Source organism: Penicillium subrubescens (genome assembly GCF_028828155.1).
Source record: "Penicillium subrubescens strain IBT 31985 chromosome Unknown utg000011l_segment0_segment0, whole genome shotgun sequence".
Taxonomy (NCBI): domain Eukaryota; kingdom Fungi; phylum Ascomycota; class Eurotiomycetes; order Eurotiales; family Aspergillaceae; genus Penicillium; species Penicillium subrubescens.
The window spans coordinates 889,307-915,206 of NW_026643161.1; the positions used below are offsets into that span (position 1 = coordinate 889,307).

A 25,900-nucleotide genomic window follows, 5' to 3' on the forward strand; every position below is an offset into this window, starting at 1 on the left:
TCTTGTAATCCCTAACAAAAATCCAGAAATGCCAACAATGTCATTCTGATGCCCTTCTTTATTGTGATAAAATGAGTCAAAACCGTCATGCAAGAAGAGCTCGAGTGACAGTACCTTCGTATTAAGTTCTGGTGTTTACTTTCATTGATTCAATCCTGTGTTTGACACCCATTGATGTCGGTTCTATCTTAGCAAGTCATCACAAGCTGCAATGCCCCAACAACTCCTTATCAGTTACTAGTCTCTTCCAATGTATGTTCAAAGCTCACGATCTATGAAAACTAATCATCTAGATTAATTTTATTAGAGAAGATAGGAGGAAGCGTGGATATCAGCCAGTGGATCATCGACGTCCTGATTCGTTTTCCTTTGTTTTGAATACATAAGAGGCCCCGCATTTCCTGAAGATCCACCCATCAGTGACACTACGTTGATAGATAGTAGTAACGAGTGAGCTCGTACTACCTCTCTGCGAACTTCATGTGATCCACATTTATATACTCTGAGAAGTCCTCTTTGTACTCTTCTCTCTCCGCCGTCTCAACCAAAAAGGGTAGTCGACGGGCCACCCGCTTCAGCAACGCGTTTGGAACGGCAAAGCAAAAATCAAAATCCCACTCTACAACGAAAACCAGAATGTATATTCAGAATACTCGACAACTCGAGAGCTTTCTCGGCAAACTCGCGCGCTCTTATCAAGAAGAAGTCCAGAAATCGCAACAACTCTTAAGGCACATTTGGGATTTGAGGTATGCCGATGATACCGATGGAATATTAAGAGAGTCCGATTGGTTCAATCGAGCTATGGAAATCAAATTTCCGCCTCTCACCATGGATCGTACGATCGAGGATCGTCGATATTGGCTCTGGAACCTTGAAACCCACCTGTTCCTGTCGAGAGATTTTCTTTGCATAGAATCCATTTCATGCGTATAAAAGCCGAAAGGGTCTGGAGATAGCATCAACCACGGAGAGTAAGTCCTGTCGACATCAAATCAAGTTTATCGGCAATCCAAGTCGGTAACTTTCTCTCAATACTTCTGCAAGAATCTCACCACCTCTAATGAAACAAATCACACATGAGCAATTTTGCAAACATGACACAGTGATCTCTGATAACATACCTTCCTGAAACTGCTTAGGCCTATCCTGCACAATCCAATGCCCACAGTCCATATCCACAATCTCCGATTGCGGGAAAAAGTGGGAGATCAGGGGGAAGGAGCTTTGCGGGATGTAGTTACTTTGTAGAGCTCGAAGGAAAAGGGTCGGTCCCTGAAACGTGACATTCCCACTGTTATATGGGAAATCCCCCAGTGGTCCCATGGCCTTTTTCAAGATATCCAACGGTACGCGTAGTCTCAAGTAAGGCGAACCGTTCTCCTTGACAAAATTGCTCAACAACCAGAGTCGGACTGGTGGATCCTATATCGCACGGTCAGTAAATAGGTATTACCAGCAATTATCAGTCTAGGTCTTACCAATTCGAATTGACGGATTATCTCGTCAGCTTCGGCATGTGTCCGGACTGTGTGTTGCTCAACCTTTGCCATGCCTTCAAGATAGGTGAGGAAATCCGGCCCAATAGGCAAATTGATGGGACAATTATCGACAGCTACCACATTATATACCAATTTCGGTGAATGGAGTGCTAGAGTTAAAGCCGTTTTTGCACCCCTGTACCAAGTTATCAGCACTTAGATCCAATATAACAATCCACGACCTGGAAACCTACATTGAGTGGCCAATCAGCGTCGGTCGCACGAGCCCATGTTGGCCAATGAATGACTCAACATCCAATGCCATCTCCATGTAATCATGCTTCGGGTGGTGACCGGAGTCACCATGATTTCGAAGATCCTAGATTAGTGTTAGATTGACTTATCATGCAAATTCTCAGACTCCTTGATTTTGCTAATACCAAAGCGTAAACATCACGCGCCAATTCCTTGGCAAGATTCCTGAATCGGAGCAGATAAGCATCAAAACGCGTGATTGAGGGTGGAGGGTCATATTACCTGCTCATCTGTCGATTCTCTCGTTTTGATCCAAGAAAGCCATGAAGAAATAGGATCGGAGCATGTTTAGCTAGACGCGTTGAGGGGTCATGTTTACTTGAGCGATGCAGTTCATAAGCCAATCGCACCCTACCGGCTGCAAGACCCCTCATAGTCCTTCCTGTCCTCCTTTTTCTCGATAAATGATGATTCAAAGCGATTGGCCGTCAGGTTGTGAACAGATCTGGGAGAAATTCGACCTAGCGACGCCGGGGAACGTCGGCGTCGGCGTTCCTGCTAGATGCCGATCGGGGTACGGGTCCACTCCCCGATGAACGCCAACATCGTGCCCGGAAGCGATGTTGGGGACTGAATACAGGCAAATCTTACGACACTCGTGAACATTTTTTTCGGATTAATTAAGTGGTTATTATCTCATTCCTATGTTGTCATGTTGACTGGTTTCGATGAATGCTTAGTATGATCCATGGGCTACTCTGAGGGGGTGTGCACTCCCGAGAAACATATCTCTCGCCTAATTCTGATGGACCGAGCTTCAGGTCGATACCCGAAGCATAATATCCGCAGTGTCAGTAATCTTTCTCTCCTCCATTTCTCTCTTACAATGATAAATCTTGACCCCCTATGTACTCCAAAACAGTAGACTAGATAGAGTAAGAGATCCACACCCCGAATTCGAAGCTAAGAATGCACTAGTAGCGTAACGCTGGGCACCTTATCAATAGCCAAAATCAAGATTCAATTGTGCAAGATATGGAAATAATACTCTAGTTGAGACGCGGGGTGAGCGATGGCAAGGTAACCTCGTATGTCAACAAAGACCCCTCGCCCAGAATAGGCTTGACGAACGCCGATCAATGTAACACAATCCTGCCGATGTTCCTGCATAAACCTCGGACAATGAAAAAGGCAACTCTACTCCGGCAATTAATACGAGGTTCGAAAATGTTGATAAAACGCGAGTCTCGCCTTATAGCTAGGTGGCAGATGCTCGAATTTCCACTCTTGTGCAGTGAAAGCCCTCAATATGCGGTGGACTACAGCCTCACATCTTCTTACTCTCTGCTTCTCTCTAGCCACGTCAACTCAGGCTGGAAGATCAGATGATATATCTGCACAAGTTGGACACCACGTTGTTTTCTCTTATCCAGGCCTCAACCCACCAACACATCTATTCGACTTGATCAAACAAGGCAAAGTGGGTGGTATCATCCTCTTCGGAGAAAACGTCGCCGACAACATCAGCACAATCATCAGCGACTTCCAAGATGCCTATAAACAGAGCTCCACGTATGTGGGAAGCCCTCTATTGATTATGACCGACCAAGAGGGCGGAATAGTCCGACGACTACCCGGTGGACCAGTCCAAAGCGCCAAACAAGTTGGCCAGTCGAGCAACCCGCGAGCGAGTGCGACACAATCTGGCAAGGACGCTGCGAGTGCTCTCCGGAACTACCAGGTGAATACCAATCTTGCGCCAGTCCTGGGGGTGTATCGCGAGGCAGGCGACTTTTTGGATAATTATGGCCGTTCCTATGGGAATACCTCTGCGCTGGTCGCAACATGTGGACCAGCGTTCATTAGCGCCCAGCAAGCAGCCGGGATCATCGCAACAGCTAAACACTTCCCTGGTCTTGGAGCGGCTGGCAAAACTGAGAACACGGATGAGGTGCCCGTCACCATCGACCTGACACTGGATGAGATTCGCGCCGTCGACGAAATCCCGTACACGAAGGCTATTCCCGCTGGTGTTGACATGGTAATGAACTCTTGGGCACTGTACCCGGCCTTGGACGCCAAGTACCCGTCAGGACTAAGCAAAGCCTGGATTCAGGATGAGCTGCGCGGGCGACTTGGTTTCCAGGGTGTCACTATTACAGACGCAATCGAGGCTGGGGCTCTTCATGCCTTTGGCGATGATGCCGCGCGCGGTGTCCTGGCTAGCCAGGCCGGTATGGATATAATTCTTGCGTCTGCACGGAATGTCACGCAAGGAGAGGCTGTTGTTACCGCGCTGGTCTCAGCATTGCAGGATGGCTCCTTGTCGCAGGAGTCTTTCTCAGAGGCCACTGATCGCATTCTAGCCCTTCGTAAGAAGATCACTGTGTGAAAAGCTGGATTGCAAGATTCGAGAACCCATAAGACGATTTGTTCATAGAGATACACTGGAAAGAATCCTTAGCAAATAGTGAGATTGGCAGCGATTTGGTACAAGCTTTTGACCACGTTCTATCAAGCTTCTTGAATTTTCCAATTGTCGCCCTCGTTGTAAGCAGCATGTGCCCCAATCGATTCCTGATGCATTAGAGCCCGATGCACAGTCAGCCACCAAAGTAAATCTCTGCATGCACTAAACTTATAGTCGAAGTAGTCATTGCAGCAATTAGTTGAGGCAATAAAACCATGACCCCCACAATCAGCATAGCCACGAGATGATCATCCAATAGACACAGGTCGTAACCAAACGCGTTACTCGATGGGGTCCTGTATAGACGCTTTGGCAGTCTTCTCGGCAATTGCATTCAGGCTGAATCGTCTATAGCATAAAGAAATAGAGCTAGCAGGCGTCTTAGGGGCTCATAGAGCTGTCAGCCGCTCCCATCACCTGCAATGTAAATAAGCAAAGCTCCACCCTAGCGATGCTACAAGGTGGATCTGTCTCGGTTTCACCCATTAGCTCAACAAGTCAGCATTACGGATTGTTCAGGATTGTTCAAATTGCTTGACAGCTCAGCCTCAACTAGGAGAAATGCCGGAAAAGACCTCCACAGGAGCAATTTTATGCTCGGCAAACGGTCACTCCCGAACGTGGGGCATCAAGAGCGAGGGACTTGAAGACCAATCCCATTCCTCGTTCGAATTCCATCCCAACTGGACCCTTTCTAGCGTTTTTGCACTCTCGCGCTAGTGAGCGTAGTGTACGACGGCGCTTGAACTGTCACTTGGCGATTTGTCTTCACAGCCACTGTTCGAGCCCTAAAAATCAGTTGCGGTCGATGTGGATTCGATAGTAGCCGCTAGTAGCGGGTTCGGGAGGGGCTTTAGGTTCCTTGTTTGGAGCCGAGATCCTTGACGCGAGACGAGGAGGGGCATTTTGCGAGTCTGCACGGCGAGTGCCGATGGTGACAAACAATATGCTCTGCCAATATTCTGTGCTGTAATGTTTCATTGGGGACCAGAGCGTTGTGAGACCAGTCGGGATGCGAATACAATGCGATACACAAGGTATGACATGCTATCAGTTGGAGCGAAAGGTTCTGAGAAAGTTTCGAGTGGGTAAAAGGCAAAAGAGAGACTAAGAGAAAGTCTAGGAAAATTGGAGCCTAAAGGGCCGCGATTGAGGGTCCAGAAAAGAGCCAGAGTTTGCTGCGTTTAGTTTTGATTGAGTTAGGCTGTTTTGACGAGGCTGGACCATTCCGGTGGGGGCCAGAATGCCGATGCAGATGCTTCATGCAATGTGCTGTGTTTTGCATACAAAGCTAACAACCTCGGAAGATCCGGGAGACTAGGATTCTCGGTTCTTTCTTGACGGATATTTTGATAGGCATTGTAGAATGTGTCTTCTATATACTATAACCATAAACAACGTGATGATAACGCCACTTCGGACCCGATCGGACACCTCTCCCGGCCCGTTCAACCGTTGCGGTGATGTGCTTTTTAAGCTCCACCTCTCCACCTGCGTCAGCATCAAAAGCTGCGGTCCGGATCACCTGCAAGTCTCCGCCCTCCGCCCTCCACCTGCCCGCCTTATCGCTTCGCAAATTTTCCCCTCTTAATACCCTCCCTCGCCAGGTCGGATACTGCTCCTTCATTTCCCCGACTTGTTCTCACCCTCGTACTCTGGTATACGAGCTCTGCTCCTTGACTTTGACCCTAGTCCATCCCTGTCGCGCAGTCCAGCGCCACTCAGCGCATCGCGAACGTACTGCCGCCATGGGACTCTCCAAGACCAACAGGATCATCATCCTGTTGGTGATTGACTCCGCATTCTTCCTACTAGAGCTAATTACAGGTGAGTATTCTCTGCCTCAGATTCGCATCAAGCCGCTCCCGCCATTGTGCCTAGCTTCTGACTATCTTTGCTTATTAGGTTACGCCGTCCACTCCCTTGCCCTCGTCGCCGATTCCTTTCATATGGTATGACCCGCGTCGAATCAGCATGGTCTTTTTTCAGTCTCCCATCTGACCCATATCCTAGCTCAATGATGTCCTGTCGCTTTGCGTCGGGCTCTGGGCCGTCAAGGTCGCTAATCGCGAAACAAACTCCGAGATGTACACATATGGCGTAAGTGGTCCACAAGGTACCTGAGTGCCCCGCGCGCAAACCGGTCTGACATCAAATCCTTTCCAACACAGTGGCAACGAGCGGAAACTCTCGGTGCCCTCGTCAACGGCGTCTTTTTGGTGGCTTTGTGTCTCTCGATTTTCCTAGAAGCCGTCCAGCGATTGGTGGAGCCCCAGGAAGTCCAGAACCCCAAGCTGGTTTGCATCGTCGGTTGTCTTGGGCTTCTATCTAACATCCTTGGCTTGGCCCTTTTCCACGACCACTCGCATGGTGGACATGGTCATGATCATGGTCATGGCGCTGAGCATGACGAGGAGGACGTGGAGCAAGGCCACGGCCAGACCCACGAGAACGAAGGCGCAACTTACCTGGCCACCGATCAAGGAGACGTGAACGCTACATTAGCTAAGGGTAGCCATGGAGCTTCCGGTCTTGAGACCGGGTCGAACGGACTCCTCAATTCTGCTACTGAGCCCTCATCCACTTCTCGCAAGCGCCGAGTGACCGACTCACAGAGCCGCGGCTCTCGCCGATACAGCACTTCTCTGGCGAACGTCGAGGACATCTACGTGCACCCGGCTACTCTCCGACAGGATATTATAGCTGCCAGCCGTGGCGGATTCGACACTGAGCAGTCGTCTGACTCCGATAGCCGCGAAGGTGAGGTGCCCACCGAGCGATCAGGACTTTTGCGCAATCGTGACCGTGCTTCCAATTACACCGATGAGAACGGAGTTCCCTTTACGGTCCCAGATCACCCCACGGAAGAAGATGTTCACAAGAGTCACAACCATGCTCAGCCCAAGCCGAAGGGCCAGAAGGGCGGCCATGGCCACGGTCACGATCTCAATATGCGGGGTGTCTTCCTACACGTCATGGGTGATGCCCTTGGCAACATTGGTGTCATTGCTTCTGCATTGATTATTTGGTTGACCGACTACGAGTGGCGGTTCTACGTCGATCCCGGTATCTCCCTGGTCATCACGGTCATCATCCTGGCCTCGGCCATCCCGCTGTGCAAGGCTGCGTCCCGCATCCTTCTTCAGGCGGCGCCCCAGGGCATGAGTGTCGACCACATTAAGGAGGATATTGAGCGTCTCCCTGGTGTTATCGGAACCCACCACCTGCACGTCTGGCAACTGAATGATACCAAACTCGTCGCTTCAATCCATATTCAGGTCGACACCGAGATCAAGGGTGAGGGCTCAGAGCGGTACATGCGCCTGGCCCGCCAGGTGCGCCGCTGCCTGCACGCTTATGGCATTCACTCTTCTACCATTCAGCCCGAGTTTTCCCCTGACAGCGATACCGAGGATAACCAGAACCAGGCCCAGGCATCGTCGTCCCGCGCCGGCACTGAGGACCCTAACCACTCCAGCCGCGCGACCAGCGTCCGCGAGGGTGACTCTCACGCCTGCCTCCTCGAATGCGATGATAACTGCGCACGCGTTGGCCAGTGCTGTCCCAAAAAGTCCACTTGATTTTGATTCCCCTATACGCTCATTTACCTGTCACAGACCCTGCGTAATTGTTGCGGTCGCACCACTTCACTACCCTACAACCCTTTCGTACTTCTCGTGATCCTTCATACTATATGAATACCTCCACGCCCGTCTTCCCCATTCTTTACTTCCCTAATACCTCCTCGCGGTCACTCCCGCTCGCCTCGACATGGATTTTTTGGACTAGTTATTATTAGAAGAGGCTGGCCTCGCAGGTGAATTGTCTCCTTGGCATCATTGGTGGTGTGGCATTGGATTTGGGCTACCACCGGCGTCGAGATCATTATTTATATCTCTACCACCCTCCGCATGTATTTTTACCTACCATTAATGGAAGATGCTCGATCCGGTGGATTGGATTTCCAGCTGTAATTGTTGTACAAAGCCAACGGTCTCACACAAACTGCATATGGTGTTGGGAACAATTTTTGCTTCGTGTATGGTGAGGAGATTTGGCTTCTTCATGGTTATACAAAAAGCTCGACTTCAAATAGTATCAAAACCAGGGTCAAGACTCAAGTCAATTGTCCCATCCCAAAATAGGCATTTGCATGTAAGCCGAAGATGTCTAAGACCACGCTAATCATAACCTTAGCCCCAGCACGTGACCAACTGACTCCGACGATCCCCAGACGGGTCCGGCCAGAACGACAGCAAACACCCCTTGATTTCAATGTGCGACACACCATGCGATAAAATAAAGTCGCGGTTCTGAACATACCTTCTCACACTATCCACTCCTTTGTCCCATTTTGTGCATTTCGGAGCATGCAGCGACTTTCCTTACGTTGATTCTTTATCCAACCCCGTCTCTACGGGGTAGCCAAGCTACAGTACACACCCATCGCAAATACAGGTACGCTTAGCGGTCGCCAACATGAGCTACGCCTACGCACGCAGCGCGGGCGCTTCATCCCTCCCTTCGTTGAATTCAGTTTCTGGACAAGCATCAGGTGTCGTTCGACAGGCATTGGAGGGATTGCCGGCTACGGCGAAGCAATGGTTTGCGGAGGGGGCTGCGAGTTTTGGGAGGACGAGGGGGAGGCGTGATGTCCGCGGGATGGCGGTGTTGGGTTTTCGGCGCTTGTTTACGGTCGCCAATGCTGTTGTTCTTATGTGGTTGTTTACGATTTGGTATGGAGAGCGGACGGTCTTTCAAGAGGCTATTGATCGATGTGTTTGGGAGAGCTGGGAGAAATGGGTATGTTATCGCTGCTGCATGAAGCCACATTACGTGCGCATTGTTGGTTTGCCTCGAGCTAACCATTTATATCTAGCCTCAAGGTGCCACGCCGCATCATATCGCTTTCATTGCCGACCCCCAGCTTGTCGATCCTCATACTTACCCCGGCCGCCCGTGGCCTCTGTCGACACTTACGGTCAAATACACCGATCAATATATGCGTCGATCGTTCTCGCTTATACAAGATAACCTAGAGCCTGACTCCGTCTTGTTTCTAGGGGATCTGTTTGATGGCGGGCGAGAATGGGCTACCAGCACGACCACCAGCCCCGAGGCACGATATAAGAAGATTAAGGATTCATTCTGGAAGACGGAATATGGTCGGTTCATGAGGATATTCATTGAACCCTGGCTCAAGCAGTATTCCTCTCTCCCGTTGATAGTCGTGGACGCAGGATTATTGCCAGTTTGCCTGGAAACCATGATCTGGGATTCGGCAATGGAATCCAAGAACCCGTGCGCCGGCGGTTCCAAAGTCACTTTGGCAATGGTAACCGGGTTGATGTGATTGGGAATCACACTTTCGTTTCTGTCGACACCGTCTCGCTGAGTGCGATGGACCAACCTGATCCTCTGACGGGGAGCTCCCCTAAAAGTGAAGGCAATGAAGATGACCTTCCTCGGCCCATCTGGAAAGATGCAGATGAATTCTTGGACCAACTGGCTGTCCGCAAAGCAACCGCGGAGACGGAGGAGCTCCGGGTGCTACAGGACCAGTCGGAAGATATGCTCTTTAAACACTATATCGTGGAAGCAGGAGATGATTCTGTCGAACGACTTCCACAGCCCAAGTCAGCAGGGTTTCCTACCATTCTCCTTACGCACGTTCCTCTCTACCGCAAGGCAGCGACTCCCTGCGGTCCAATGCGTGAGCGTCTTCCGCCATCAGCACCGGGCCTCGAAGAAGACGAGCCTAATTCACTCCGGCTGGGCGGTGGTTATCAATACCAGAACGTGCTGACCCAGACCATCTCCACGGAAGTGGTATCCAAGGCCGGGCCCAACGTGGTCCAAGTCTACTCCGGCGACGACCACGACTACTGCGAAGTCACGCACCGCGAATTCAACGGCTCCCCCAACGAAATCACCGTGAAGAGCATATCCTGGGCCATGGGCGTCCGACACCCAGGCTTCGTACTCACCAGTCTCTGGAACCCCATCGACCCAATCACGGGCGAGTCCACCCAAAAAGGCTCCTCACCCACCATCCAAAACCACCTCTGCCTCCTCCCCGATCAACTGGGTATCTTTATCCACTACCTCTGCATCCTGGGCATTAGCATAGCCATACTCCTCGCTCAGGCCCTCTACACTACACTCATTTCCCCCGATTTCCCCGCCCCCGCCAACGGCTCCGTTCTCCCCCTCGCCGAGCGACGCAGCTTCCACCCCAATCACCAATACCAGTCTAGTACGTCCAGCTCCACGTTCCCCTCCGGTGGCCTAATCGGGCGCGCCGGCATTTCACCTTCCCCCCGCTACTCCAACGGCAAGGCTTATCGGGGTCTAGATGATGATGATGATGATGCTGTGAGCACGAAAGATAAGGGATTGTATCGGCCGGCTGTGCCTGCGAAGGGTCTGCGAGCGAAGACTGCGCTTGTTGGGAGGAGTTTTGCGCGGTCTGTTCGGTCTGTTGCGCTGGCTGTGCTGGGGGTGTACTTTGTTCTGATCTGGCGCTGGTAGCCTGGGGAACGAGTCGCGTGTGTTTAGTCAGAGCGTATCATGTATAGACAATAATAGACCTTGTTCGATATCGTGGTTTTTTCATGGGTTTCTATTCTATTCTCTTCTCTTCTTCTCGTCTGGGTCTCTTAATGACGTCCTCCACAACAATAGCAAATTCAAATCAATAACACAACCAATGGTCTCTCCTCCCATCCCGACCCCGACCGAATCCCCACATATCCCGTATTTCCTCTCCCCGTCCCCGAGTTCAGTCCAGTCCCCGGAGCCCACGCTTTCGGCCCCAAACTCCCCGCCTAGTACTACTCTAACAAGTCTAGTCCCTGGATCGAACCCCGAAACCTAGACACTCACACCAGTTCCAACTACAGTACGGGCTGTATGTAGCCCCCACTATCCATGATTCGCCGACTAAAACGGGCATTTCTCGGAGTGCCATCGGGTCATCCAACCAATCCGCGGCCCGGGAAAAATCCCGCACTAGGGTGGGTGTTTAGGCTTCAGCCAGGGATTCTGTTACCTGTCAGGCTAGACACGGGCCGATCGTTACACGGGACGGATTGTGACCGGGGAGGGAGCCTGGAGGATAGGATTTTCGAGCACTATACACACCGTATGTGCTGTACGATCTGCGGATGGTACCCCGAGATCAGCCCGAGAGACTTCTTTTCAGGGTATCCCATGCTTGTTTGGGTAGGATTGTGTGGTAAGGTTGTTGGATAGCCTCGCAGTCGTAGTGCAGACGGACAGCAAATAAATTATTGTACATACTGTACAGTATGTATGTGCCCTGCCCTGCCTTGCCTTCCCGTATGTACAGTATGCACTCTATGCCCTCTTCTATGTGGATACAACCACGAGTCCAACAAACTTTTCCTCGTTTCAGGGCCTATCGCCACATGTCTCCCCATTTTACACTATCAACATACTAAATCTGGCACCGGTGAGAGTCGCATGGCATCCCTCGATGTCAAGCGGGTCTAATCTTACACTTGAGTCTCGAAGTCTGTCGAATCCCATCCTCAAGCTACGGTCGGATGGGGCGTCGACCCGGACCAGACTTTCGGTATTGGGGCGTAAGATTGGCTTTTTGCTGGGATGCTGACGACATTGGTGGTCGATCAAAACGATGTTCTTGTTTCTAGTGTGCCGTCCTGTTGTCCCATGTAACTACACTAGACCTTCTAGGTTCTGGGGGAGTTGGGGATACGTTCTGGGGATGTGGAGGGAAATTTTTTTTAAAATCTGGAGAATTGGGGTTTGGCCAATAGATATGGATTGATGACATCCAATTTTCACGGTTTAGTTTTTGGTTTGGTTAACTATCTGCTTTCACTACTTGAGCTGACGTATGAAATGCAAACTTTGTCTCTGACTCTCTGTACCTGACTGGCATAACATAACGTAAGTGGTTTGCGCCCAGAACCTAACGACGCCACGATCCGCGTTGGTGGCTATCCTTGTTTCTTGCTTGATACTAATATTTCCTTGGTATTTTCACTCATCTTGATTGTGGTCATGGTCAATAATTAGAGGCACCATGGTTATGTTTGTATCAGAATAATCAATGTACAATAATACTGTAAATGTAAACAAGGGATGTCGATATCTCTTTTCCCTTACTCCCACTCCCCCGTACTGTAGCCACCCGCAACCGTCGAACCCCGTTTTCGGTTGCCCTCGTGAGATATGAGACATGGCCTATGAATATTCTTCTAGAATAGTATCCTCAATTATTTATTGCCTAGCCTCTCTAGGAATATTCAACAGTCACCAGACACACCCGGCACACCATAGTCTACTCTGCCCATCCTGAACGCAGTTCCCCCTGTCTAGTCCGGGTCCTGGTGGCGCCGATCCCAGCAGGAGCGCCCCTTCGAGAATCTTTTTCGGCCACGGTTAAGCCGTAGTTCTAGCCAATAATAATTCATCTCGGTCCACCCGCTTTCTCCTGGAGAACTCCCCCACTTTTAACAATCGGTGCATTGGCTGGTTTTGTTTACAGACTGCAACTCCACACCCCAACCCTAACTAACACCCCCCGTGCAGGGAAGAATCTCGGAGTCGGAGTGCATTTCGCTTTTTTGTTTTGCTGGGGTCCGGAGAAAGACGCTTTGGAGTTGGTTTCCTGGTTTCGGTCACTTTGGGGCCCCCGGGGGGCGCGTTGCTGATCATGGCTGGTTTGAGTTTGGATTTATTGATTTTTCTGGGTTTGGAGGCTCGAGTATTAAACCCTCGTGGTTCTCCTGTTGGATTTGACTTGGATTTCTTGGGTTTCCTTTTTCTCAATTGTTTTCTCCATTGGCGATATTCGTTGATTCGTTTCTCGCTTCTTGTCTTTCTATTTATTATTTGGGTGTTTCTGCTGTGCAGCACCCCCCTCAATACTATCACCTCCTTTCTGCGACCTGATATCTTACTCCTATTCCCATAACTCGTTTCACTCAATTCTTTCGCTATGGGCTTCGCATTGAAGAAGCCCGACGATGCCGTCGGCTCAGCTGCACCGGCCATTATTATTGGTCTTTTTGTTGCCTTTGGTGGTGTTCTCTTCGGGTGAGTTCTGTTCTCTCTCCCTGCCTTTCTCAAGTTGAATTGCTATTGACTATTTCCCTTCTATAGATATGACACCGGTACTATCAGCGGTATCTTGGCCATGAAGAAATGGCGTGAGATGTTCTCGACTGGATACGTTAATCCCAAGGACGGTCTCCCCGATGTTACCTCTTCCCAGTCCTCTATGATCGTCTCCCTTCTCTCTGCCGGTACCTTCTTCGGTGCCCTCGGTGCTGCCCCTATTGCGGATTACTTTGGTCGTCGCATCGGCATGATCCTCGACACTTTTGTCTTCTGCTTTGGTGTTATCCTGCAGACTGCCTCTACTTCCATCCCACTGTTCGTGGCTGGTCGATTCTTCGCTGGACTGGGTGTCGGTCTTCTCTCCGCTACTAGTACGTCAAATGATACCCCGAAACATCGCGAGCCATCATATCTAACATTTCCTCTAGTCCCCCTGTACCAGTCCGAGACCGCTCCTAAGTGGATCCGTGGTACCATTGTTGGTGCTTACCAGCTGGCCATCACCATCGGTCTGCTGTTGGCTGCTATTGTCAACAATTCCACCAAGGACCGCACGGATACCGGTTGCTACCGTATTCCCGTCGCTGTCCAATTCGCCTGGGCCATTATTCTGGTCGCTGGAATGATCATTCTGCCCGAGACTCCCCGTTTCCTCATCAAGAAGGACCGTTACGAGGATGCTACCAAGGCACTTGCCCGTCTCCGCCGCGTCGATGTCAACCACCCTGCTATCATTGAGGAGCTCTCCGAGATCCAGGCCAACCACGAGTTCGAGCTCCGTCTCGGCAAGGCTACTTACCTCGAGATCCTGCGCGGCTCCATCGGCAAGCGTCTGGCGACTGGTTGCGGAATTCAAGCTCTGCAGCAGCTCGCTGGTGTCAACTTCATCTGTATGTTTATTCCCTACTTTCCCCTACTACAAACCATCCCCTCCCCTCGTACATTACTAACAATCTCCTTTCCAGTCTACTACGGCACCACCTTCTTCCAAAACTCCGGCATCCAAAACTCCTTCGTCATCACCCTCATCACCAACATCATCAACGTCGTCTCCACCTTCCCCGGCCTCTACATGGTCGAAAAATGGGGTCGCCGCCCCCTCCTCATGTTCGGCGCCGTCGGCATGTGCATCTCCCAACTAATCGTCGCCATCGTCGGCACAGCCGTCTCCTCCACCGTCGCCAACAAAGTCCTCATCGCCTTCGTCTGCATCTACATCTTCTTCTTCGCCTCCTCCTGGGGCCCCGTCGCCTGGGTCGTAACAGGCGAGCTCTTCCCGCTCAAGGCCCGCGCAAAGTGTCTCTCCATCACGACCGCGACAAACTGGCTCCTGAACTGGGCCATCGCCTACGCCACGCCTTACATGGTCAACAGCGGCCCTGGTAATGCGAACCTCCAGTCTAAGGTGTTCTTTATCTGGGGCGGATTCTGCTTTATCTGTGCGCTTTTCGTGTATACGTGCATTTATGAGACTAAGGGGCTTTCTTTGGAGCAGGTTGATGAGCTTTATGCTAAGGTTCCCCGGGCTTGGCAGTCCGTTGGTTGGGAGCCTTCCGTGCATTATACGGATGTAAGGGATGTGGCGGGCGGTGTTAAGGGGGGAAATAATTTGGCGCAGCTTGAGACTGAGGCTAATGAGAAGAGGAGTGGGGAGCAGGCTACTCATATGGAGAGTATCTCTGGTAAGATGGATGCTTAGATTTTGATGATGGGTTATGAATGATAGATGATGGATTGGTTTTGTATTTTTGTTTTGTTATTGGGATCATCTTGTCGTGGACAGAATTTGTTTTTGTATGAGTTGAGGTTGCATAGTTGCTCGGCATGGTCTATAATGTTTCAATACTCATAACATAGAAAAATTTACATATGAGAATTCCAACTATTCTACCCGAACCTCAAGCGCAAAAACTGAGGATTAGAGACTTGGCGGTACCCGGTAGGCAAATCCCCCATTCAATTAGCAAGCTCTCAATAGCATCGTCGTTTGTTTGTAGAAGCTCGTTGACACTGGCTTTTTGTCGAGAAATTTTTCTTCCATGGGTCAAGCAATATAGATTCTAGGCCCCGGAGTGAAGCTCTTTCACGGAGTTGGAAATTGACTAAAGAATGCGATCTCAGTTAAAGCTTGAGATATACCCAAAAAAGAGAGCATTCTAATTTGTGCTGGGAAAGACTTGCGCGATCGTTGCGTTATATGAGAGTTTGGATAACGTCATGGCGTACAGAATGGGCTTAGTTGTTCCCGAGGACGGCAGTACATAGAGAAAGGGTGCCCTTTCTAATGCTCGATTAAGAGTCGGGCTATCAGTCTTATAAAAGCTCGTAGCTTGGAGCAAGGTCATCTTATCGGGAGAGTCTGGTATGTTAGTGATGGTGTCTCAATACTAGGACGCGAGGCCACCACCACTTACTTTAAAAGAAAGTGTTCTAAGAAATGCTTTACAATAGTAGGGCTGGGACTTTGATCATATAATGCAAAAGCTGCATGCATTGGGAATAAGCTATGCAAAGTCTATGTTACAGGCAAAAACAGCAAATCTATGTTTTTATACACACTCCATACGCCGCGTGGAGAACTAGGTGGACTTGCACGAGAACACACCTCCAACGGTACCGTTGTCGTAAGACTTAATCTGTAGGAAACCGTTAGAATTTGATCGTGATAAAATAATGATTTTATGTTTGAGAAACTTACAATATCAACAATGCTGGAGTAGGTTCCTCCAACCAGCACAATCAGACCAATGGCAAGAATGATGGTGTTGACCACAGTCAGGAACATGTTCTTCTTGTCAAAGATTCTACCCTCACGAATGAACATGAACCACATGATGGCCGGGAAGTAGAAGGTGAAGCCGGAGACGAAGAGCGAGGAGATAATCGACAGCAGGTCATCGAAGAAGGGGATGACCTCGGCAACCACGAACTCGAGGATCGTCAGGACAACGATCAGGGCCAACCAGGTCACCCAGCCCATCTTGGTGTTGACGAAGCGGATGTTGGAGCTCTTGAAGATACGGCCGTGGATCAAGCGACCGAGAACAACGGTGTTGATCGAGCCACTGATGAAAATGACAGGTAGGGCGATACCGAAAGCCACTCGGCTGAGGAGGTGACCGGCAGACAGAAGAGCAGGGCTCTGGACATCCTGGCCAACAAAGGCATACACGAGGGCACCGGTGATAGTGTAGATGAAAATCTCAGCCAGACCGAGAGCCCAAACAGACTTGGGGAAGTCGGTAGGAGTGTGCATCTCGTCCATGAAAGAGAACTGGCAGAGGGCGAAACTGTAGGCGAAGATAATGTTGGAGAGCGCAATGAAGGCCTCCGAGAAAGTAAGACCCTCCTTGGGCCAGGCCGACCAGTTCACGGCTGCCAATCCAGTGGAGTTGCTAGCCTCCACACCGGTTCCAATGATAGTAATTCCAACAGCGATGACGATCGAGACGAAGTCAATATATCCGAGGATAGCCATCTCCGAGAAGCTAGGTGGCACGGCAAAGATGAACAGAATGATAGCGGAGACAACACCGAAAACCACAGAGCAGATATTGCTCTCGGTGATGTTGGCGAAAGCGATAGTTCCGGTCAAACAGTGGGATCCAGCCGACAGAAGAAGTTCGAGGGCCAACATAACATAGAGAATCTCATATCCCCATCGACCAAACATCTGCCTTCCAGCCTCGGGATAGTCCGAAATATGCGGGAACTTGACCTTGACCTGACCGATGATGTAGCTAGTGTACACCGCGATGAGACCAATACCAACACAGCAGATCACACCCGCCACCATACCAAGCTTCGCAAAGGTGGCCGGGATCGAGAGGGTTCCAAGAGCAACGGCCTCGACAATCAAAACGATAGTCAGGCGCTTCCATCCAAGACGATTGAACTTCTGGATGCCACCCTCATAGATCTGCTGCTCCCGATCACTCATATCGGCGAATCCATCCTCAGATGGAATCACCTTGTCGGCATTGTTCTTACTCGGGGACATCGGAGCGACGTGAGCGGCGGTATACCGAACGACCGGGAGGAAGGATGTATACGAAGCGGTTGGAGGACGGGGTAGAACAACGCGAATGAGTCGCGACAGAGCGAGGAGCAGCGGACTATTAAAATGGAATTGACACAAAGCCGAGAAATTTCGGTTCCTGCAGGATTCGATAGACAAATCGATTGCTCGGCGCCTTCCCGAAACAGCTCACCTCTTGCCCTGAGCCCCACCGTTGCAGCCGTGATTGCGAGGCTTGTTCTCCACTAGAGTCAAATCCATTGGGTATACGAGATCTTGTTAGTCATGATCCTCAGTAACTCAGATGAACTTCATGTGTTTTCATTGATTATCTATGCTTGTTATCTTGACTTTGTAAGTTGTTGACAAGTTTGTACATAATACATGTACTTTAAAATGAAGCTATACATGCTGTTCCTGTCTGTTAGCGCGGCTCTGGAGTTTCTTCATAGCCAAGCCAATCGGCTTCAGCCCTGTTCTCAGCCCTGATCCACGCCACTCGAAGCTAAGATTTTTTTCCCTGACTAAGGCCAGTTTAATTTTTACTTGGCCTCCTTCCGAGCCGCGCTTTTCCGTGGAAAACCTCGGTAAACCGTGAGGCGATCTAAGGCGATCTGCCGACTTTAACCTACGCATTGCATGATCCCAACCAGGGATGCGGTTGGCCACATCGTGAAGTTTTTTACGCCGTGGCTTTATTAGTGCCTGAGGCATCTGTATAGTCATGTGATCATCCATCCGGCCGTTTGCATCTTATGGGTGGAACGTTGTCTCATTATTGACAGTAATAGGAATGTGTTTTCAAAAGCCCAAGCTGCGTGGTAAACAGATTCTCTTTTCCTAAACTGAGTTATTGGTCTTTTTGACAAGCAAAGAGACCTTTCTGTACGGTTAGTTTCTTACTGCAAAAGAGTAAATTGGACCTTCCACCACACATCGCCACGGGACAGTTTGAATTTTCGCGCCGCCAGATTAGACGTTGCCGAGTCCGAGTTATTATTGCTAAAAATTGAGTTCAAAGATGAATAATAATAACCTCAAAATCTCAGGAAATATCATCCCCGAATGTAGACAGGTCGGGGTTTTGTTCAACATTGGCCGACCAAATCCCCGCCAACGTGCCTTTTGCCTACTCCACAACCCGTTTCTAGCCCTTCTAGCGGCACACAACGATACCATAGCGTGACCAAAAATATTGTCTTTTGAGAACAAAAACAAACGACGCCTGTCGGATTTGAACCGACGCCCGCGAACGGACGTGATTAGCTGTTGTCCTTGAACAGGACAAGATTCTAGTCACGCGCCTTAGACCACTCGGCCAAAGCGTCTTATTTGATGAAGAGAGCGTCAACTTTTGGCTACATGAGGGAAAACCAATGCGTTGGATTACAAAAAGAGGAATATCATCGTATTGAATATCATCTGATTGTGTGAATATGCTTCCAAAAGCCTATTACAATGTCTGGGATGGCACCTGTTGACTCCTGGAATTCGTTTCAATATGTGGCAGCATATCGGGCTTGTTTGAATTTCCAACCATCCACTGGTGGAGCCTCCAGCGAATATATATCGCTCTCATCATATTGACTAGTCACATAGATGGACAGAGACCGACCGCCACTTGGGTATATCCACATAAGTAGAGTTAACCAGGACGCCAGTAACAGAGATTGCCTTGTTGAACAGATCAATCTTTTTGTGGCCCACGCTGGTCCCATTGGAAATGAAGGTATATGGCACATGCCCACCGTTGGAGGAACGAGAGTCCGCAATCTTCGCATAGACCTCGTAAGATCGAATCACCTGGCCATTCGTCTGGTCCTCCATTAGCACGATGCGATCAATGGAAGTGGGTTTCCCAAAAGTCAAAGAATAGATGCCCTTCTCATTCCGAGACACCTTATGAGCGATAGGATTTCCATAGCAGGTTTTGATAAAATCGCCTAATTCTTTGTATCGGGCGGCTTGATTAGATGGAACGAGGCCACTGCGATCAGGTGCAAGATCCAATTCCAAAACACAATTGCGACCGACAGTCTTGTGGTACACGTCTTTCATTTCTTCGAGTGAACGTAGAGTTTGATTGACTCCGTAGAACCAACGGTCGCCAGTTTGCAATGTGGTGTCGCATTCGGCCGGGCAGAAATAGGGACTCTGGGGATCTCCCCCGTCGTTACTCAAACCACTTGAAGGGAGAATTAGAGAGCTCTAGCCGACGGTGAACATGATCAATAGGCCTACCTTGACCAGGTTTCTTCCGGGGCCGCTCCAGCCTCTGTACCGATCCAGCGTACTATAATCATCAGTACGACTGCTGACGACTTCCAAATTCCAGATATTCATGATGACTTACCAGGGTTCGCTGAAATGCACGTCCCATTTGTTTGGCATCCGTTGAAGACGACTGCTCCAGGCTGTTGAGTCTCCAACAGACTTTGGATCTTCACCTGTTGTGTCTCGGTATATCCACCATCAAACCAAATCTACATATTTCAATCAGCTTAAACTCATCAAGGAAGCCTATCCCTAGGGCATTCTGACCTCAGTTAGGTTTCCATGCTGTGTCCATAACTCCGTTAACTGATCCAGCACGACCTGATTATATGTCGAGTTGGTGATATTAACTTGACCAGGAGTCCAAGAGCTAGTGATCACTCCACCACTTTGCACATTCAAGAAATTGTTCCACATCAGACTGTAATAAAATCCATGACCAATATTGCCTTTCTGGGCCGACTCAACAAAGCTCGTGACGACATCCTTTCCATGAACGGGAGACTGAGCAATCGTATAATTGTAGTGAATCGTCTCGTTATCACGAGTTAGGAAGGTTACTTCACTCGGCCATGTCGTGAATCCACAATTGTGCTTTGCAACTAGAGTGGCGTATTTCGCCCCTAGGGAGTTGATAGTCTCCACCCATTGGTCTGTATTCAATGATACGGGATCAAAGAGTGATTGATTGGGCAGAAGGTTTGGAATGTTATTGCAGCCGTCGACGCTGAGGTAGGTGGCGATTTCGAAGTGGATAATAACACCAATCTCTTTATCCTGCCATGCTAGTTGTTCCTTTGTCGGCAGTGCAATCTTGGAACCGTCAATGGGAGATATGCGATAACTGGGGCTAGAGACGCCTGGATCATCCCGCTTGATGGTTTGGGAGTCTGATGTCAAGCCATGAGCTAAAGAGCATGATCCGAGCAGTAGACCTAAGACAAGCTTCATAGTGTGATTTGCCAAATAATTACTCTGATTTTGATATTCCAGCTTCTCTTGAAATTCGCATCCTGGCGAATATGAGAATGCGAGACAATTTATCCTCTCGACACCGGCCTTCTGGCCCATCTATGTAACTTCTAGGTAGCATCTATCAAATTTGAGGGGGTTCGAGGGAGTATAGTTAATCATCCGCTCATTGATACGTTCATCATTCAACGGCTGCAACGTAGAGCGAGTTCTTTGCGGGGTTCTGCAGATCTCTGCCATCTATGCTGCTCCCTTGAAAATGTAACATCAGCTCTGGGAGCGCCTTTATCGTCTCTCTACTATATAAGTCTGCAACATCGTAATGATAAATCCGTGACTGGTCAGCTCAGAACTTCTCCATATCTTCCTTATGGAGAGTGAAGCTAGAATTTCTCGAGCATCGTGACAAAGATACTAGTAGGACTATGAGGGGCTTGATTCGAACTCTCCCACATTTTACTAGAATACTGCCATATGTAAGCTTCAGTGATTTAAGTAGTATCTGCACGGCAAGCTGGCAAACAAAGTACTGGATCATACCTTATCATTCTCGCAGGTGGTTTCGATTGTAACGTGCTGCGAAGTAATTACCCGTCGGCTAATTTTCGGTAGTTGGGGGAGTTCACACTCAGACTACAGAGCATCCTTTATGAGTTTATAATTGTGATGACCCAATACCCGAATAGCTAAGCATAGACCTCGTTGCAACATCTCCATGGACTAAACCAGTAAAGTATTAGTATATCCTCAGCATGGAGCTTATGTTGGATGACCTGTTCAAGCGGGATCTAGTCATTGGTTGAGGCATAACGTTGGAGATTCCGACAGTGTTTGCGAGTTGCTTTTCCTTATCTCCAGAAAACAACTACTGTAACTCCATAGATTGAACATGGTATGACCTCATCCCCGGATTCTTCACAACCGGTTTTGCCTGGGTATTTGGGCTAAATCTGCCTGAGGCCACAATATTCTTCATGTTCACGCATGTTGATTGGCTGTTGTGAATCACGTGACTGTGCCTGAACTAGACAGGAGCCTCGGCCATATGCGGGGAGTTGCTCGGTCCTCGAAGGACGAGCGCAGCCAACTTGCCAACTCTACACCTCTTCTCGTCTTTCATTTTGGGCCGCATGATGTTCTCTAGTCTTTCGTTTCCGTTTACCTGATCTCGCGACCATGGAGGTCAATATTCCCCCGGGAACAACCACCACGTCGGTTCCAGCGAAGACGACCGAGCCTGAACCTCGACTGGTCCTATCAACATTCCCTGATAACCCCTCCGATCGAGCCACTTCGCTTTCCAATGACCACGCAGACACTATACGAGGTGCAACGAGCGGCAATGCAGCAAGGGCCAATCTGTATGCAGCCGAGAAATACGGCAATGCATGCTCAGAGAAACTCCCCGTCAAGACGCATAACCACCTCTTGTTTCCGCCGTTGCCTGCATACGGCCCTCCGACTATCGCCTCCAGCATAAAGTACTACGCGATTCGAGCGGTCTCCTTTGTTCTCTCGCTAGGCTTTTTGACTGCGATCTTTGTCAGCGCATTGTCCCGTACCGCTGGGATGGTACTTGCCAATGCAAGCGCAAGTCTACAAGGTCGGAAGCCTGCTTCGGGGAGAGTTTTCGAAGCCGAGGAAAAAAAGCGCAAGTTGGCACGGGCCGAGTCAGACCGGAAATGGCATATTCGGCAACAGAAGAAACACGTGGATGAGGAGCAAGGGCCAGATGAATGCCCACCGCTGGAAGGAGGCAAGGATCCGGTTGTCTGCGATGTTGCATACTATGCGCGACGGGTCGGATTGGATGTTGAGACATTTCGAGTCCAGACTGAGGATGGATTCATCATCACACTCTGGCATGTTTACAACCCTCAAGAATATGCAGCACTCCCAGCCGAGCAACGGCGTGAGCGTGGACCTGCGGTCTTTAATAGCACGAAGAGCTGGCCTCCTTCCAGCTCCAGTGCAAAACGCCGGTACCCCGTTCTTTTGATTCACGGGCTGTTGCAGAGCGCAGGCGCTTACTGCACCAATGATGACGATAGCCTTGCATTCTATCTTTGCAAGTCTGGGTACGACGTTTGGCTGGGAAACAACCGATGTGGAATGACGCCCGAGCACGCCACTCTGTCTCCATCTGATCCACGCATGTGGTCCTGGGATATTCGGCATCTCGGTACACTCGACCTGGTGGCACTTACATCTCGTGTGCTATATGAGACCGGCTTTGGGAAGCTGGGTCTCGTATGCCACTCACAAGGAACTACGGAGACGTTCGTGGCGCTGGCGAAGGAGCATCGACCCGAGCTTGGAGAGCGTCTCTCCGTATTCTGTGCCCTCGCACCCGCTGCCTACGCTGGAGCCCTCGTCAGCAGACCCTATTTCCGCTTCATGGGCATGCTCTCTGCCAAAGCGTTTCGCGTCTTCTTCGGGATTCACGCTTTCATCCCGTTCATGATGACTGTCCACCGCACCTTTCCTCCCAGACTATACGGCATGCTTGCATACTGTGTATTTTCATACCTCTTCGACTGGTCCGATTCCCGCTGGGAGCGAGACTTGCGAGACCGCATGTTTCAATTCGCTCCTGTATATGTCAGTGCCGAGATTATGCGGTGGTGGTTAGGAACCGACGGGTTTGCCAAGCACAAGTGCATTCTCGCCACAGAAGATCAGTCTGCTTCTGAGTCAAGTGCAGACCAACATGTTCGAGACGAGGTCGGTCGAGAGCATGGAGATGACCCGGGAGGTCCTTGCTTATCTGCTCCCGGCGACAGAGCATGGTTTGGTCCCCAAGTACCTCCCTTTGCGCTGTGGGTTGGTGGCTCTGATGCACTGGTGGATGGTCGTCGACTTCTCCAACGCTTCGAAGGGGGGTTCGAGCCTTATGTTCGAGTCGTACACTCGAAGATCATTGAGGAGTATGAGCATCTTGATGTTCTCTGGGCCATGGATGCTATTGAGCAGGTTGGAAAGGAAGTTCGCCAGGTCATCTGGAATACCATACCCGACGATGTGCGAGGCATCTGCCGTGTTCCGCGGGGCATAAACCAGAGTCTGCTCGGGGCGTCGGAGGCCAGGTGCACATAGCCAAGTGTATATAATCAATCAACAGTGTACAATATTTTCCACCTCCTCCATGCTGTGTAGGAATCTAAAGCTAGCTAGAGACTCATTATGTTGTCTAGACTGCCGCTTATACGAGGCTCGTTGAATGGCACCGAGGGTGCAGCTTCTTGCCACATCCAAGACCAGCCGTGGCACTGTCCCGAAATGGTAACTCGGTATTATCAATCTAGAAAGTGATTCTTTGTACCATATTGATGGATTTCTCTTCATCTGCGGATTTTTCCGTCTCTGTTGGCTTGTAGGTCTTTCGCTGGTTCCTTCCGCTCGCTTCAATGCAGTTTCCCGTTCTTGTTCTTGCGACCTACATAAACCTGTGTCCTTTCCTTTCCTGCTTGTTCCTTCTTTCTCTCCCTCTCTACTTTTAAAATACATAATGGTCACTTCTTCTACCTATGCTCAGCTTGTTGAAGATTCGTAGATTCTTTATAATTTTAATGGTCGAGCCACTTCTTCTCTATTTAAACAACACACATCTCTCTTCCTCTAGTCATCATTTCCAAACTTCCCCTTCATCCTCAACAGGTGCGTATCCTCATCCTCACTTCACCTCTCCATTGTCGCTTATAGTCTTACGTCCTCATTCTTACTTCACGTTCTTCTCATCACTAGATCAAGCATTCATCATGAATCGTCAGCACCCCAACAGACCACCAACCCAAAAATTCCACCTCTTTAGTCGACTTCCAGCTGAATTACGAATTGAGATCTGAAATGACAATCCCCCAACTAGTCATCGAGGCGAATCACCCTGACTGGCTGGCACAGCCGATGCACTGCGACGGCCAGTGGACGTCCAGACAAAACGATTTGCCTCCGGTGATTGCCTATGTGAACTGGGAGGCTCGTCAGATCGCTACGAGACGTACGCACGCCGGTAAAGTCTAAGGACAAGCCGAGACCGAAATGGGGCTCGTGGCTACAACACAAGAGAGACACCGTCCTGATGTACCAGGCGCACGTGCAGCCTTCTGTGCACGTTTATGCAGACTATCATCTTTCTGCTAAACTGCTTGAGATCTACGAAAGAGCAACCGTCCGCACATGCATCTGCAATCCCAGCTACACGGACCGTGGAACTGGTCAAGAAATGACCGAAGCGCCTGCAAGTGGATGGTACGATCCCTTAATCGTCCTGATGACCATCCCTATAGACGCAAAAAGAGCGGAAGAGTTGGCCGTCTGGCTGACATTCACATATAACTGGTGGACCCGTTTGATGAGGAAAGCATTTTCAAATTTCGACGGCTCTGCGTGGCCCACGGTGTCCCACAGAGCGGGCCTACTATCGCGTTCTTCAAAAGGTGGACCCGCACCCCGGAGAAGTTCCAGCTGTGTCGGAGCAGGGTGCAAAAGTGGATCAGTGACGGCAAGACTAGACATGTCTGGGCCAAATGGAAAGAAGCAAGAGCCCGGGATTTCACCGGCATCAAGGATCTGGAGACTATCTGGGTACCCAAATGGAGCGGGCTGGAGGGTGTGCTGAACGTGGTGGACCAGGACACCCTCACTCACGGGAGCGTTGACGGGGAAATCAACGTGTGGACGTTTTGCCCCAACGAGACTCACCCGTGGGTGAGGGAGGTCCTTGCCTGGACCACTTCAGGCCCCGAATCATGTTTCGGGGGTGTATGGAGGACTGCTGGACTCGCGAGTGGTAATTTGCAAGATGCTAAGCCACAACATTGTGTGCCAGAATTATGAGCAGCTGGAGTTAATCTCCACGGGATACTGACCGCCTTCTTCTTGCTGCCATTCCGACCCTCAGGCCGAGGTTGGGCGTGAGACAAGGCGGCTGGTTCACTGTGTAGAGATTGGCCAACTGATTAAATGTTATTTGAAATTCACGGTATCTGCGTTCATTTCTAATCCTCTTAAGTTATCGTAGATAAGTCTCTACTGAGCTTCAACTAGGGTCATTAGACACTTAGCCAGTGGGTACACTAACCCCACACACGATCGCATCCCCGGATTTCCACAGTGGGCCCCGAACGGGCGACTCCACTCTCCTGCCCAACGCACCCACCTCGAATCCTTTAGGAAAACCAGCATAGCGACTACGATATCTTCATATTCTCATGCATGTAGTATGGAGGTGCCCTTGGGGCTCAACATATACCAGTCTAGGTCCAACCCCTGGCGAACCCAAAATTTATGCTTGTCCATGCCAACGGGATGGTGTCAGGG

The 25,900-nt window shown here is 49.9% G+C and overlaps 9 protein-coding genes across 9 annotated transcripts; 6 read left to right on the forward strand and 3 right to left on the reverse strand.

Annotated features, from left to right (window-relative positions):
• Positions 1 to 391: 391 nt before the first annotated feature.
• On the reverse strand, positions 392 to 2,224 carry N7473_012688 (putative alpha/beta hydrolase). Its single transcript, XM_057158627.1, has 6 exons — positions 2,019 to 2,224; positions 1,922 to 1,961; positions 1,736 to 1,860; positions 1,482 to 1,677; positions 1,125 to 1,425; positions 392 to 1,060 (listed from the first exon to the last, which is right to left on the reverse strand). The coding sequence occupies exons 1-6, from the start codon at positions 2,168 to 2,170 to the stop codon at positions 1,032 to 1,034; spliced, it is 843 nt and encodes a 280-aa protein (XP_057002581.1). The 5' UTR covers positions 2,171 to 2,224; the 3' UTR covers positions 392 to 1,031.
• Positions 2,225 to 3,045: 821 nt separating this feature from the next.
• Positions 3,046 to 4,128, forward strand: N7473_012689 (putative glycosyl hydrolase; the record flags this gene model as incomplete). Its single annotated transcript, XM_057158628.1, has 1 exon — positions 3,046 to 4,128. The coding sequence occupies one exon, from the start codon at positions 3,046 to 3,048 to the stop codon at positions 4,126 to 4,128; it is 1,083 nt and encodes a 360-aa protein (XP_057002582.1).
• A 1,826-nt stretch (positions 4,129 to 5,954) lies between these two features.
• On the forward strand, positions 5,955 to 7,787 carry N7473_012690 (cation diffusion facilitator family transporter; the record flags this gene model as incomplete). The annotated part of the gene is made up of 4 exons (XM_057158629.1): positions 5,955 to 6,033; positions 6,112 to 6,158; positions 6,220 to 6,306; positions 6,378 to 7,787. The coding sequence occupies 4 exons, from the start codon at positions 5,955 to 5,957 to the stop codon at positions 7,785 to 7,787; spliced, it is 1,623 nt and encodes a 540-aa protein (XP_057002583.1).
• An 898-nt stretch (positions 7,788 to 8,685) lies between these two features.
• Positions 8,686 to 10,737, forward strand: N7473_012691 (putative manganese ion homeostasis (Fr); the record flags this gene model as incomplete). The annotated part of the gene is made up of 3 exons (XM_057158630.1): positions 8,686 to 9,009; positions 9,086 to 9,411; positions 9,435 to 10,737. The coding sequence occupies 3 exons, from the start codon at positions 8,686 to 8,688 to the stop codon at positions 10,735 to 10,737; spliced, it is 1,953 nt and encodes a 650-aa protein (XP_057002584.1).
• Positions 10,738 to 13,195: 2,458 nt separating this feature from the next.
• N7473_012692 (sugar porter family MFS transporter) lies at positions 13,196 to 15,016 on the forward strand (the record flags this gene model as incomplete). The annotated part of the gene is made up of 4 exons (XM_057158631.1): positions 13,196 to 13,293; positions 13,360 to 13,688; positions 13,746 to 14,207; positions 14,283 to 15,016. The coding sequence occupies 4 exons, from the start codon at positions 13,196 to 13,198 to the stop codon at positions 15,014 to 15,016; spliced, it is 1,623 nt and encodes a 540-aa protein (XP_057002585.1).
• An 880-nt stretch (positions 15,017 to 15,896) lies between these two features.
• N7473_012693 (N amino acid transport system protein) lies at positions 15,897 to 17,596 on the reverse strand (the record flags this gene model as incomplete). The annotated part of the gene is made up of 3 exons (XM_057158632.1): positions 15,897 to 15,953; positions 16,016 to 17,432; positions 17,529 to 17,596. 3 exons carry the CDS (start codon positions 17,594 to 17,596, stop codon positions 15,897 to 15,899), a joined length of 1,542 nt encoding a protein of 513 aa, XP_057002586.1.
• Positions 17,597 to 18,922: 1,326 nt separating this feature from the next.
• N7473_012694 (alpha-L-fucosidase) lies at positions 18,923 to 20,560 on the reverse strand (the record flags this gene model as incomplete). The annotated part of the gene is made up of 4 exons (XM_057158633.1): positions 18,923 to 19,520; positions 19,577 to 19,628; positions 19,689 to 19,818; positions 19,877 to 20,560. 4 exons carry the CDS (start codon positions 20,558 to 20,560, stop codon positions 18,923 to 18,925), a joined length of 1,464 nt encoding a protein of 487 aa, XP_057002587.1.
• Positions 20,561 to 21,757: 1,197 nt separating this feature from the next.
• N7473_012695 (putative ab-hydrolase associated lipase) lies at positions 21,758 to 23,677 on the forward strand (the record flags this gene model as incomplete). The annotated part of the gene is made up of 1 exon (XM_057158634.1): positions 21,758 to 23,677. The coding sequence occupies one exon, from the start codon at positions 21,758 to 21,760 to the stop codon at positions 23,675 to 23,677; it is 1,920 nt and encodes a 639-aa protein (XP_057002588.1).
• A 750-nt stretch (positions 23,678 to 24,427) lies between these two features.
• On the forward strand, positions 24,428 to 25,448 carry N7473_012696 (uncharacterized protein; the record flags this gene model as incomplete). The annotated part of the gene is made up of 4 exons (XM_057158635.1): positions 24,428 to 24,590; positions 24,649 to 24,829; positions 24,943 to 25,342; positions 25,410 to 25,448. The coding sequence occupies 4 exons, from the start codon at positions 24,428 to 24,430 to the stop codon at positions 25,446 to 25,448; spliced, it is 783 nt and encodes a 260-aa protein (XP_057002589.1).
• Between the last annotated feature and the right edge of the window lie 452 nt (positions 25,449 to 25,900).

Excerpts from the sequence above, each read along its gene's own strand:
- N7473_012688 (XM_057158627.1), bottom strand. The coding sequence starts at position 2,170 with ATGAGGGGTCTTGCAGCCGGTAGGGTGCGATTGGCTTATGAACTGCAT. Across the intron at positions 1,426-1,481 it reads TAATCCGTCAATTCGAATTG|GATCCACCAGTCCGACTCTG; the intron begins GTAAGACCTAGA and ends CGTGCGATATAG. Across the intron at positions 1,061-1,124 it reads GCCTAAGCAGTTTCAGGAAG|AGGTGGTGAGATTCTTGCAG; the intron begins GTATGTTATCAG and ends TTGTTTCATTAG.